This window comes from Engystomops pustulosus, chromosome 3 (genome assembly GCF_040894005.1).
Source record: "Engystomops pustulosus chromosome 3, aEngPut4.maternal, whole genome shotgun sequence".
In the NCBI taxonomy this organism is placed as follows: domain Eukaryota; kingdom Metazoa; phylum Chordata; class Amphibia; order Anura; family Leptodactylidae; genus Engystomops; species Engystomops pustulosus.
The window spans coordinates 57,403,581-57,418,536 of record NC_092413.1 but is presented as its reverse complement, the minus strand read 5'-3'; the positions used below and the strand labels follow the sequence as shown (position 1 = coordinate 57,418,536).

The 14,956-nt window shown below is 37.7% G+C and overlaps 1 protein-coding gene across 9 annotated transcripts in view; it reads left to right on the top strand.

Annotated features, from left to right (window-relative positions):
* The window catches only part of UTRN (utrophin), a 457,412-nt gene extending 446,455 nt beyond the window's left edge, over positions 1-10,957 (top strand). For 7 of the 9 annotated variants that reach the window (XM_072140861.1, XM_072140863.1, XM_072140858.1 and 4 more), the window contains 3 exons: positions 2,264-2,350; positions 6,038-6,060; positions 8,312-8,458. In XM_072140861.1, coding sequence (XP_071996962.1) covers positions 2,264-2,350; positions 6,038-6,060; positions 8,312-8,323 — 122 coding nt within the window. In that variant the 3' untranslated portion in view covers positions 8,324-8,458. Of the gene's footprint in view, positions 1-2,263; positions 2,351-6,037; positions 6,061-8,311 lie in introns of all 9 variants that reach the window. The other 2 variants (XM_072140867.1, XM_072140860.1) reach the window with 2 other exon arrangements.
* Positions 10,958-14,956: the final 3,999 nt, after the last annotated feature.

Below are 14,956 nucleotides of genomic sequence, written 5' to 3'. Positions count from 1 at the left end.
TGTGTGACTGCCTGTATATGTCTTGCTGCATGTGTGACTGCCTGTATATGTCTTGCTGCATGTGTGACTGCCTGTATATGTCTTGCTGCATGTGTGACTGCCTGTATATGTCTTGCTGCATGTGTGACTGCCTGTATATGTCTTGCTGCATGTGTGACTGCCTGTATATGTCTTGCTGCATGTGTGACTGCCTGTATATGTCTTGCTGCATGTGTGACTGGCTCTATATGTCTTGCTGCATGTGTGACTGCCTGTTGGTTTGTATGTACATGAGAAGGAGAGAGGCTTCTGTTTCAGCAGTGATGTGTATTATGATGTTAGGCAGCAGCAGTGATCTGTATTATGAGGGGTGTATTATGAGGTTCCGCAGCAGCCTAGGGGTGTATTATGAGGTTCCGCAGCAGCTGAGGGGTGTATTACGAGTAGAAGCTTCAGTTTTATTACTTGGCAGAGGGGCACAAAGTTTTAGGCTTGTCCTGTTGGTTAAATGACCTCAAAACTGCCCTTTCCGTGATACGGATGTTTGGGATGATAAATTAGGGAATATTTTAGGAAACAGGAGACTGTTTTAGTTTCTGAATTTTAAATGCTGCCACGTGAGTTCACTGCAAAGGGGCCCCCTGAGGTTCTGTCGCCCAGGGGCCTACTGAAACCTGGAGCCGGCCCTGGTGACCATACATAGAAAGATGTGAAGTGTGCCTGCCCTTATTCTCTGTGTTAAAATGGATGCGAAATTGAAAGGTATAGTGCACATCAGAAAGCTTGGAGAATGGATACTGTGGGTAAGGAAAGTATTGAGACCCCTTTACATTTTTCACTCTTTGTTTTATTGCAGCCAATTGGTTAAATAAAAAAATATATATTTTTTTTACTCAATATACACTCTGTACCCCAAAGCAGAAATGTAGATGTTTTTGCTAATTTATTAAAGAAATATCACATGACCATAAGTATTCAGACCCTTTAATTAGTATTGAGAAGAACACCTTTTTGAGCTAGTATAGCCATGAGGCTTCTTGGAAATGGTGCCTGTAAGTTCCTGTATTGCAGCAGATGAATGTAAACAAGACTTAAAGTAATGTATCCAAAATAGAAAGCAGGTGAAATAAAGTATATTGGAAAATTTTCTTAAATTTTATTTATAAAGTATAATATAGAATTATTTAACATGTCGCACATGTCACTCCTTTCATGTCGGGAGTTCTGAGAATAGCATCCGACTGTTGTCGGAACTCCCATAGAACAGAGAGAGCTTTGCTTGTTCTGCCAACTCTCCACTCATAATAGCAGTGAGAAAGTTGCGCTCAGTTTTCATTGGATATTAATGGAATGTACTTTTGATGTATCTTAAATGTCCCAAGTGGGAAGAACCCTTTAACGTCCATGGATACAGCTTACAATTTGCATATTACTCTGACATTGTTTTAGTAGATAGGGCCACTAGTAAATCTGTAATGGGTTATACATAACATTTACTGCACTTAAAATATAGTATTGTTAGAAGGGTTGTCAAGAGCCCACAGCAAGTTTTCTCCTATCCACAGTATAGGGCATAGCTTACTGTTTGGGGTCCCAGGCATCCATTGTACCCCAAATGAATGGAGGGGCAGTTCTGACATGCACATTTCCACTTAATTCGTTGTTTATGGCACTGTGGAAAGAACCCGAGTACAGCGCTTGGCTATTTCCATCAGTGCCCTAGCATAGCAGGCTTCTATAGTTAATAGCTGCATTATGTCACAGGACCTCCTTTATTATGAACTAATGGACATATGTTTGGCTGCATATCATTATACCACTACATGTCAAAAAATGTAAAACGTAAATTCTAACTCTGAAAAAAAAGTTGGCGAATGTTTTTCCAACATCATCTAACTCATTATAATAGTGCTACAATCGTTGAATTAGAATGCTGTTGGATGTTGTCTATTCCTGTGTTTTTTGGTTAGTTATTGTTATGATTATTTTATCATTGTTATGATTTTTCTGCAGTGAAGTGGAGCAGAGCAATTGATGACATAGATACTTCTTGCCCACCACTCTCCAGACCTAAATATTGTTACTGAGAACGATACAATGATTTTCATTTTTCTCCAAGCAGCAATTATGAAGTCTGCGCTGGAATGAATCTCATTGTGGATATTAGCCATGCATAACCTAGGCTTCATTATTAACATAACAATCCACTGGAACGCTCATAGACTTCAAGGTTTTTTTTACATTTAGTTTCTGACTCCTATTACTTTGATTAATGTTTCCACAGATGATGTGTTGTCCCCACCGCATAATACCAGCACAGACCTAACAGATGTGATGGAGCAAATAAACAGCACATTTCCACTCAGCAGCTGTAAGTCTTTCTGATATTACATGGATATCAGGTGTAACATTAAAATCCCTTTTTTATTTGCTTGTTCCATTATGAGTAAATGTAATAATAACTATTCTCATGTTTCATTATCTACTAGGATATATTATCACATTAGGATATATTCACATTTAGTAGATATGTTCCTTTCATGTAAAGGGGGTTGTTAAATAAAGTTTTCCAAGCCAAATCCATTTTAGGACAGCTATGAAAAAATATAAATCCAAGCCTGGATGATATTGTGTCTGAGATGAGATGATGAACTAACAGCATTGCAGATGCCTATGATGCTATCATTTTGTGATGTTAGACTGGAAGTTAGACTGAGATTTGCAACTGAGCAAATAAGTGGTTTGGGATTAACAGTCCTTATGGTTTATGATGCTTAATATAAGCCCACTGGCAAACACAAGAGCTGTAGCATCCTGTAGCGTCCTATTAAGATACTCCTCATGTTCTTCTAGACCAGGTGAGCAGTAATATATCTGCACTTTTCTCCTAATTGTAGTTTGACCTCCATTATGAGGCACTTCTGCTTTTTAGTCTTTCAGTTATTGGTCATAGCTGTCCAAGCGTAAAAATTCCAAAGTAAGTTCTAGTCTGAAAACCCACCTGTTTAGGATTGTCCAAAACATGCAACAACTGCTGCCTCACTTCATGTCTCCACCTACCCTGTCATGTTGATTGCCTTGGTGTCGTGGTGGCTTTGTTTCATGCCTTAGACCAGTGATGGCAAGTCTTTTAGAGACCAAGGGCCCAAACTAAAATCAGAAACCCTTTTATTTATCACCAAATGCCTACACAGTAATTTATGGCAGGGCCTGGGCCAGGAGCTCCAATGATAATCTCAAGCTGTCCTCATCTTCTTGCAGCTCCTGTAGTCCCAGGCAACCCATGATGTGTCTCTTTAAAATATCTTTGGGTGCCTGGTATTTTAGGAGAAAACCTTTAGTCCTGTCTGGTGATCTCTATGCTGGGGAGTATCACCTCTGAGCCATAAGTTCACCACCATTGCCCCAACCATCCAACTGTATTATTGGCTGCTATCCCAACGCGTTATGTGAAGGAGAAATAGTAAAATAAAGCGTTTCTTACTGCAGTGCGCTGAGCAGAGACGTCAAAAAAGTCCTCCACGCTCCAAAGTCTCCTTCCCAACTTTTTCCAACAAACTAACAAACCATAAAGGACTAATACATAGTCTTAAGTGGAGTTTGAAAAGCTGTTTAAAAAAAAAAAAGCCCTGACAGCCATGACATTGAAAAATGAAGCTCGATAATATCATATCTCCAGAGTCAAAATGACAAGGCAGGTTTATGCTCAGAGATTTCTCAATAATAATGGAGTGAAGAATAATATACTGTGCATCAGTGTGTTTATTACAAAATACATAATGCATTTGAATACCTCCCATATTATATTTCATTAAATGTAGCTGAAGGATTCGGCGACAAAATAAAGATGCGTCGCCGTGGGTTACGCAATATGAGACATTGTGTTTGTCCTGAGACATCCATCCATATCCATTGCCTCTTCTGACAGGATATATGACTTTTTCCTTAGATTCAACATATCAGAATTTTGCACAGGTCGCTGGGGTAAAGAGAATGACAGGGAGATAGGCTGCACATTGAATACTATTTATCTAATAAGAGCCTTTAAAAACACTAAGTGACAAAAATACCAAATTTCCTTCTCGTTTATCCAGTGGCATACAGGCTGGCAGACTTCCTCTTGAGAGATGTTAGAGGGCAACACAATGTGCCTACCTGTTTCAGTGAATATAAATCTGCTTATATTATTTAATGGATGAGTGGCTCAATAGATAAACTACTTTACTTTTCACAACAGGCTTTTAACTATGGAATTTAACTTTTAGATTCTCTTGCTGCAATGTAAAACAATTGGCGTCAGACACACAAATTGATTCCTTTGTCTTTGGGTTGCACATGACTTGTGTCTGCATTTTTGACCTCTGCTGTGTGGGTGGGCGGCACAGTGAAGTAAAGGGGTTCAACCCGGTGGGTGCAAGCTACGGCGTGTCTGATCCAAGACCGCTGCGTTCAATAGTAATTCAAAGAAGTAGCAGCACTCCGTGTCCAATTCAAGGGTGTTTATTCGCTACACTGTCACTTGGTGAATAAACACCCTTGAATTGGACACTGAGTGCTGCTACTTCTTTGAATTGCATTTTTGACCTAATATATTCAGGCACGGCTTTTTAGAGATGGGGTATTCTTTGTTGTGCTAAAGTACTTCTTGAAAGTGTAATTGTAAATCTATAGTGATTTTTTAAAATTATTATATGTGATTAGCTTACCCACACATCCCATGATGCATTGTGTTCTCTCTCAAAGTAATTTAGCATTAAATCCATTTAGTTTCCCACATGTATATCCACAGAACACTGAACAGTGTACATACAGGATGTATATGGTGACTAGCCTGGCAGCTTTCATCACATGCAGGAGCTGGGAACATGTAATAACTGGTAGAAATCATAAGTTCACCAGTTACATGAAGTCTATAGCCCGTGCGTGTGGACAGAGCTGATACTGCCGATGACAAGGTGGGGGAATGGAGGAGCATAAGGACAGGAGACAGGCAAATACAGTTCTGTAGGATCACAGACTGATAGGGAACAGGGAGATCTTGTACCTCACTACTCTGTGCAGAAGACGTTACTTACAGCTCTGCTACATTCACTTTTTTATACTTTTAGATTTTTCTTTACATGTGTTTAAATTTTACATCTTTTCTATGAACATTTACTTTAAGGGGTCTTGGCAGGTCATGTGATTATCACCATGTTTGGCTGTAGTCGTATGTTGCAGTACATCCAATATGGCCAGTGTTGTGATGAGATGTCATCTCACTGGGGCAATGTGCAGTGATGGCAGTTATACACGTAATTACTATGGTAATGGAGCAGGAAAGTCTGTTACATCATCACTGGTAACAGAGCATGAGAGGGAGGAGGAGTTACTGAGAACTAAAGGATCATGGGACTTGTAGTTTCCAGTGGCGGACATCTTGGTGATACCTCTGCATACTTTAGAGGGACCATAAAATTTTGTGAATCATAAAAGCAAACTTTTTGAGCTCTATTTTGTGACTAATGACATTGAGTTTTGTTATATTCATTTATTTATACCATTATAGGTTTTGGTATCAGATGTTCATATTCCTGGAATACCCCTTTGATTAGACGCATTGCATTTGGATATTTGTTCTTTTTATTACTCAATATAAATCTCTCTGTTTGTACTATGATATAGCTGGGATGGCTTGAATACTACATACTTTAATCATCTGAAAGGTTATGCTCTGTTGTAGGGGACCTATACAGGCTTAAGAGGAACTTTTACTTTCGCTCAAAGCCAGCATTGGTCCTGAGTAAATGTCAAGCTGAACATCGCCAAATGCAATATATATTTTTCTCCTCTGAAGTCACTTGCATTATGAGAACAAATGTATTGTGTGCAGAATAATCCTGTAATTGGAGAATTATGTGCTGCTATCTCAATCAGCGCACTTAGTAATAAACTGCGGCATTCTCCGGGCTTATTCTCATTTTTCAAAGCCACCAAACCGGTTGTTTACAACATGCTTGATCTTAAATGCTTTGTTTTATCGCTGAACATTAATGGATTTTTCTTTTAATATTTGCAGCAAGTGTTTCTAGAAGACAGCAGGTACGATTCATTTCCAATTTACCTACTAAGCAATAAAAGGCTTATCGTAAAACAATATTTTTTCTTTTACTTTCTTTGTTAAGCAGATATTATGCCACCGTGAAACTGTGCCTCAATGATTTATTTTAATTTACACAATTTTACATATCAAGTCCATCAATGTCTCCATGTGACACTTTTGTGCTTCCTGCTGTTTATACTGCATGATTTCTCGTGTTATTGCCACTACGTAGCACATTTATCAGATGTGTAGTGATAAAAGAAAGAGATGTCAAATTCACACCAGTGCACCAAAAACCCCTCTAACCTATAAAGATAGTGGGGGTCATTTACTAAGGGCCCGATTCACGTTTTCCCGACGTGTTACCAGAATATTTCTGATTTGTGCCAATTTCCTCTGAATTGCCCCAGGATTTTGGCGCACGCGATCGTATTGCGGCGCATCGGGGGGCGTGGCCGAACGAAAACCCGACGTATTCGGAAAAACCGCCGCATTTAAAAAAAATTATCTGTAGCGGAGCTTGAACTTACTTTCACTCAGCCCGGCTCAGTGAACTCCAGTGCGTTCCGATGCTTTTCAGCGCAGCAGCGCCACCTGGTGGACGGCGGAGGAACTACCTTAATGAATCCCGGCCGTACCTGAATCCAGCGCAGAGAACGCGCCGCTGGATCGCGAATGGACCAGGTAAGTAAATCTGCCCCAGTGTCTTTATAGTGCATTGTAAAAGGTCTGTGTGCAGTCCCTTCATGTTACACCTTTGATGTTAAACTTCATCATAATATCAAGATGAATAAGACTGAATAAAGACACAGGTTCATGGAGTCTACGTCTCATCTTCTAATGTTGATTCGCTGAAAGGCAAAAATCCCAGAGGCGAGTAGCATGCAACTCACAATATTGAAACATGTAACAACCAATAGAGAAGCTTATAACATAGACATCCTGTGGGACCCACACCAATTGCTGTGTATTGAGGTGTAATATAAAACCTTTCCTGTGTTGTAGTTCATTCCAGTAGCTTCTCTGTGCAGGGAAGATCTGTGAAGGAACCTCATTCTTATATCAAGCATAATGTGTCAAAGACAAGGCCCACCATTTCATCTTCTGTGGCCCGCAAGGTCTGCTGCATTCAAATACTGAAATCAGTCTTTCGATGAAGTGACACCACAGCCATTAGAGTGCCTGCCCCAGGCCCTGTAATGGACCTAACATGTAAAGCTGACATACTGTCCTTACACATCAGCTCAGTCACCCATGCTCCAAATGTTACAACCCAAGGTAGAGGGGAGTTTGGTTGGGTGGAGGGTGTTTTAGTAGTTGACAGTAGAATGTTACATTTGTACAGTATTAAAATTACAGTCAACCCCTTTAAACTTAACAATCAGACTGCTATGGTCCTAAGGGTGATTGAGTGGGATTCCCCTGCTTTAGGTCCTTCAATCAATGCAATACCTTAGAAACAGCTCCTATTGTTACTCACAATTTTAAGATGACCTGTCTGCTATTCTCACATGTTTTTTAGTATATAATATATATTAATGATATATGAATCAAAGACCATTCCATTGCCTCCCTGATCCCACTATTCTTTCTTAAATGAAAGGTGTCGACAAAAAATTACCTATAGCTTAACCAAGTTTTTATGTTGAGAAAATTGTTGACGTACCGTGTTAGCCAGGAAAAATCAAAAATCTGATGTAAATACTTTTGTGTAACAACTACAAAAGTGCTTAAGGAATGATACCTTTATTGGCTAACCAGAAAAATTATATTTGGTGCAAGCTTTCAGGCCTGTGTGCCCTGAAAGCTTGCACCAAATATAATTTTTCTGGTTAGCCAATAAAGGTATCATTCCTTAAGCACTTTTGTAGTTGTTACACAAAAGTATTTACATCAGATTCAAGTTTTTATGTTACAGACATTTTTTTAAAATGTTTTTTAATTAGCTGCAAACAGTATTAGATTCCCCGGGGAGCTATACCTTTGTGTTTTGTAAGTAGCAACAGGACTTTATATTGCAGAATTGCAGTTGGACTTGGTATACTCTGACATACTGGTGTGTGATATCTCTTAACTGACCAGAGTTAAGCTCCTCCCCTCTGACATGAGTCACTGCTGTAGCAGGCTTATGTTTGAATACTTCAGCAGTTATTCAGGGGAGGGGCTTATTTTATAATTGAACTACATGGGATAGTGGTTCAATATTGCCTTATTTATATTACAATAACTGATGTTTTATTTTGTTTCAAGCAGGCAATGTGAATAAACCCTACATGAAAAAAGTTTTTTCAATGCAGAATCCCTTCTTACATCAGCCAATCAAAGATTCTGTATTTGAATTGTTGCCTGGGACTGAAGAGCATTCTGTGTGTTCTACTGAAGGCATATGACACTGAATACCCAAAGATGAAGATGTGTTTTTTTCATACTGTTTGCCCTCTATGTTCTTCTCTTTCTATGCAATTGTAAATTACTGATCTGTGGAGTATTTGGTATTTAGATATACATATGTCATTTGTATAAATACTTAGAAACAATATTAAGACAAGGTAAAGGGAGGTTTTGGGATTTCTACAGTGTGTCTTTTTTATAGATATACATATAAAAGTGTACATTGACCCCATTATGTAGTGTAATGGATACACTGCACATTTCCAAAATACACTCAACAGCTCAGCTAAATGATCATGTTGTACTACTTACTTATCACCAATGGATCAAATTGCCAATCTTTCACTTTTATTATGATAAGATTATTGACTGTTTTAAGTCCATAGGTCCAGTCTATGTCATTACACGACACGCAAGTCACTCTTGAATTGCATTCTTATTAACACAGAGGGCTTACATTTAACATGGTTTTTGTGATTATTGTCAGCTCATAATAAATAGGCCCTTTGTAGTGAGCTCCAAGTTTTATGCTTGGCCTTTGAGGTGTAGGACTGCAAGAGAATAGGCCCACTGGAAGACCCTATGGGAATCCATTCAGCAAGTACAACAACTGATTTATGTGTAACATTCTGCTATGAATTACATTGGATCATCTACTTTTAAAGATATAACATTTAACATAATTTTTGTTCTTCAGTCCAGTTGGGATGCAGAAAACAAGTTCTCTTATCTATTTATACCACTTGGTATTAGCCACTAATGTCTGTGCTTGTTATAAAGAAGTAAAAGGCAATTTGATTATCAATGTTCATCTATAATGAATTGCAATACACTAAATACTCAGATAAAGTCACTGGAGCCATATTTATTTTAACAGTAGGCTGTTTTACAACAGGAAGGATGGACTGATCCAACTTAATGCAGATTTGGTGCCAACTTCATATAAGCTTTAGTCTATAGTTAATTAATTTTGACACTAATCAAACTCTATGGAACAATTTATGCCAAGTGTAGGAAATTAACATGTACTCTGAGCATATTCCAATGCAGAGTCATGAGATGAATTTCCCCATGGTACATTTATTTCATTGATAACTTGATAAGTCTAATTAAAGTTAGCAATGAAGTATTGCATCTTATATCCCCTCTGGTGCCGGACTCAGTTCATAACAGTTCACATGCCTAAATTTAGGGGGCTATACTGTTTTGCATGAGACTTAACAGCTGAACCTTTTGCAGTCTTGAACATAATGGCTATGACCTGGCAGCTTTCTGCTAAAGTCATTGCTTTGACATTGGTGACTGGAGTTGTTTATCCTCAAAACCATTTATTTTGAGCCCTTGAGCAGTTTAATATATGAGAAATACACTTGGGAATTGACAAGGTACCAGTTTCTCTAGTGAAAAGTTGTTTTTATCTGAGCAATATAATATGAGGCATGTTTTAATTCCCACTTTACGTTCCAATATTAATTACCCATTATATTAAATATAATTTTTTTTAGCATTGAGTTAAAGTATATGGACATCCCTTCATGAGCTTTAGTTGTTGACTTACTTCCTAAATGCAATGTTTCTAATATCTCTTTATTAAAACATTCCTACAGTTTAGCTGCTGTAGAAACTGTCCTCCTACTTTACATACCTGGCTGTCCTGCTACTCCTGACAAAGATTCATTAAGACCAGTCATGCTATTCCCCAATCTTAAAAATACCAGCAGGACAGGAAAGGGTTACCTAAAGAAGAGAGAAAAAAGGATCAAAGGATACTTTCAAATTTGGGTCAGTTCATAACAATATTGGCCTATTTAAAATCCTATTGGAGTTGTTCTCATGGATATATTTCTGGCAAGGACAGAGCCACATGCACAAAATTTCCAACTACTGTAGGAATATGTTGTTAAATGAGCATCAGGGGCTAAATATCAATAAAGAAACAGACACTGCATATGGAATTTATTTTAAAATTTTTAAGAACATAATACACACTTACAGTCCATATGTTTGTTTTTTTTTTATTTTTTTTTAAGTCAGTGGTGTCTACAGATTCTAATCTTGACACAATACTTCTACACAGCAGATAAATGGACACTCCTCCATTTAAAAAACGATAAAACATTATTATGTCTCATGATCAGATCACCTGAATTAGAGCGCATTTTAAACATTTTACCAGAATTTACAGAATTATTCAAATACAATTAATTTAATTTTGTATCACATTTGGAATAGGCCACACCCATAAATACTTTCTCTTTTCTTTGGGGGTAGCTCCTCATATTCATTAACATAAGGATTCAAACTTTGCCTTGAAAAAAATATTAATAGTCTCGTTTATTTTTGGTAAGAAGGTATATCTTTTAATTCCACTGAAATGAAGGAATGATTTCACTGTGGGCAAAGTTGGAAACAAATCATTAACCTAAAATGCCAAATCTTCTCTGCTTTGGAATATTAAGAATCCATATTTTGTGTATAATTACTGTAATAGAGTTTTGATATTAACCCCTTAACGCTCTGCGCCGTAGCTCTACGGCGCAGAGGTATAAGGGATGTATGAAGAGGGCTCACGGGCTGAGTCCTCTTCATACAGAGGTGGGGGTTTTTGCATTATGCACAAAACCCCCACCGCTAATAACCGCGGTCGGTGCTTGCACCGATCGCGGCTATTAACCCTCTAAACGCCGCCCGCAAAGTCGCGGGCGGCGTTTAAAAGACGGCGGCGCGCGGGCGCCGCCATCTTTTTTTTGATCGCCACGCCCCCGAACGTCATCGGGGGGCGGCGATCGGTTACCATGGTAGCCTCGGGTCTTCTCTTGACACGAGGCTACATGGTTTATGCAGGTTCGTTACAATGAGCCAGTGGCTCATTGTAATGTAAGACCTGCAAAAACGCCATATATTGCAATACTGTAGTATTGCAGTATATGGTAGGAGCGATCTGATCATCTAGGGTTAATGTACCCTAGATGGTCTAAAAAATAGTGAAAAAAAAAAGAAAAAAAAAAGTTTAAAAAATAAAAAAAATTAATAAAATATTAAAAGTTCAAATCACCCCCCTTTCCCTAGAACGGATATAAAACATAACAAACAGTAAAAATCACAGACATATTAGGTATCGCCGCGTCCCAAAATGCCCGATCTATCAAAATATAAAAACGGTTACGGCCGGCGGTGACCTCCGAGGCGGGAAATGGCGCCCAAATGTCCGAAATGCGACTTTTACACCTTTTTACATAACATAAAAAATGAAATAAAAAATGATCAAAATGTCGCACAGACCTCAAAATGGTAGCAATGAAAACGTCGCCTCATTTCGCAAAAAATGACCCCTCACACATTTCCGTGCGCCAAAGTATGAAAAAGTTATTAGCGTCAGAAGATGGCAAAAAATTTTTTTTCTTTTTTGTACACATTCGTTTAATTTTTGAAAATGTATTAAAACACAATAAAACCTATATAAATTTGGTATCACCGCGATCGCACCGAACCAAAGAATAAAGTAGGCGTGTTATTTGGAGCGAAGAGTGAAATTCGTAAAAACTGAGCCCACAAGAACGTGACGCACGTGCGGTTTTTTTTCAATTTTTCCACATTTGGAATTTTTTTTCAGCTTCGCAGTACACGGCATGTTAAAATAAATAACATTACGGGAAAGTAAAATTTGTTACGCACAAAATAAGCCCTCACACAGGTCTGTACACGTAAAAATGAAAAAGTTATGGATTTTTGAAGTTGGAGAGCGAGAAATTAGCCGAAAAACCCTCCGTCCTTAAGGGGTTAAAGAAAATAAATAACTTGGGGACCTATTTCTAGGTCAGTTGGTAGTCGGCAGAGTTTGATTATAAAACAAAAAGAAGTTGACTAAAATGAAGGAAAGCCACTATTTTTATGTTTGCTCTATAGTACACACCTTGTCTTTAGCTTCTATGGAAAAACATCCTTCTATTAATATTCTAGCCTCACGGTCGAGCATCTGCGGCCCAAGGCTAAAATGTTAACTTGCTTTCTCCCTAGCACAATATACCATAAGATCAGAATATTTTTTTTACTGCAAAAATGAGAGGTCTATTTTTTTTGAGAAAAAGAATGGGATGGGGGAGGGTATAAGCCTTTAGGACATGGTTAACTATATTTTTAATGGCCAAGAAAACGGTCCAGTAGAATAGAAGACAAAAAACAACAAAAGTCACATTACAAAAAGTGGAAGCCATGTTCACCTTTCTACCTCAGCCCCATCAGACTTTAGCGCTAGCTCTAGACATAGTTTCATGAAAACTGCAGTGGTCATGTGGATATATGAAGGGGGCAGATTGCAGGGGTATATTTCTGGATCTGTATTCATTTTTCTTCTGCTCCCGTGGAAAATCTTGCTTGATTATGTTATTGTACACATCATTTCTGAGTGCAGATATGTATGACAATGCTCCAGATATATATGTATATATATATGGTTCTTTGTTCTTTCACACTTTGTGATAATATGTGCTGATATCCAATAAACCACCTGCTGTGGCAACATACTGAAAACCAGTCTGTTGTATACTCAATAAACTGCCTTTTTAACACAAGAATGAGTAAGTCATTTCAAGGGGTACAACATACAGTGTACACAATATTGCACAAAAAATATACTCTACCCTTTGTCGGGGAACTGTTTGGAAAAAGGTAAGAAGTCCTCCCACATCTCCAAGCGATAGAATGTGTTATTTTATTTATAATACATCAATTTCCATAGCGCTTTGGCTGTAGAAGCTGTAGAAATATAATCATTTTGAAGAATGTCTTATCCCTTGGATTCTGGTCTCTGGAGTTGAGAGAAAAATATATTAAGGAAATGTATCTATTAAATTTGAACATGCTTTTCTTTATACAGTTCCCCTTGTACAATGTCAACAAAGATTATCCTCCTTGACTTGAAATCTCAGAGGTAAATAACGTTGTGACAGCTGTTTATGAATTCATGCTCTATTTGCATTTTTAATACTTCTACAGTAACCTATGTAAGTAGTAATGCTGAAAGTAGACTATAAGATATACACATGTATAATGTATAATATACACATGCAAAAAGTATATTGACAACATACTACAATGTAGTGATCATACTTTCTATGGTTCTATTACCCTAATGGTCCTGAATTAATTATAAAAAAATGAAAACATTTTTAAAAAAATTGGAAAAGTTCAAATCACCCCCCTTTTTTAGAAACGCTTATAAAAATAAACAAGAATCCTGAACATTGGGTATCTCTGTTTCCCGTGTGATCTATTAAAATATAAAAAAAAACATTACTCTCCATGAACACTAACGGAAAAAAGCTTTCGAATCCCTAAATATTTAAGTAAAAAGTGATCCAAAGTTTGTACAGTTGTCCGAATAGTATGATTGAAAACATCATCCGATCCCACAAAGAATGACACGGTGCCCAGCTCTATACACAAAACTATAATAAAGTTGAAGTTTTTTAATGTAAAGGTTTTAAATTAAGAATAAAGGGGAGGTGTCATCTGGTCTGCATGGTAAAAGCTATAAAAACTAAGCCCATCAGAAAATTGCACAACTGTATTTCTTTGCAAATTTCACCACAAAAAATCTAATATATATGGTTTGCAGAAAAGGTGAGTGAAAAACCAAAAGGCAGAAACCTGAAAAACCCTGGGCTTCAAGGGTTAGGTGTTTCACAAGGTCATAAAAACTATTAACAGCATAATAGTTGTCTGAACATTTTCGAAATAAAATTTATAGTGTTTAACCTCCTGCGAAGAGGCTATAGAGGAGCAGTGCCACCCCCCCACCCTTGGGCAACTGCACCTCTGTGTGTCCTTTTCAAATATATGAAAACACCCATCTCCTCGCTTAGCAACGCCCCCTGCTTTATAGCAACTCCCAGGGGACGAATGCCTAGTCACCGCGCACATGGCTTTGAAAGCTACTATTTAACATATCTTTTTTTCTGTAAAACCAATTTTTTTATACAAAAACTCTATGGCAGTGTATGTACTATGCTCTATGTGGACTGGGGGTGCTAAAAATGGGTCTCCTTCTGACAGGTGCCCTTTAATAATTTTCAGTAATAGGGCATAGCCACCCCAAAATAGTACAACTGAAAAATGCATCTCATCCCGCAAATAATAAGCCCTCACATGGCAACATTAATGGAAAAATCTAATTGTTTATACCTCACATAAGTGTGCTTAATGAACCGAATAAAAACAACTAAATTCTATAGTGCATAACTGGCTAATGCATGGCCCGCCTCCTCTTCTACACCTCGCTGTGTGCCCATTCAACAAGTAACATCCACATGTGGGGTTTGAAATTGCATAACAAATTTTCAGATGGGTTTTATCTTTTGTGAATGTGTTAATTTTTGGGGCTAAATAAACAGATTACCAACAAAATTGGTAAATTTTAACTAAAACATCTTTTTGGTACGCTAAAGTGGTAGTTAAAGTTATAACCATATAAAACGACACATGTCAGATTACAAAAAAATGGAA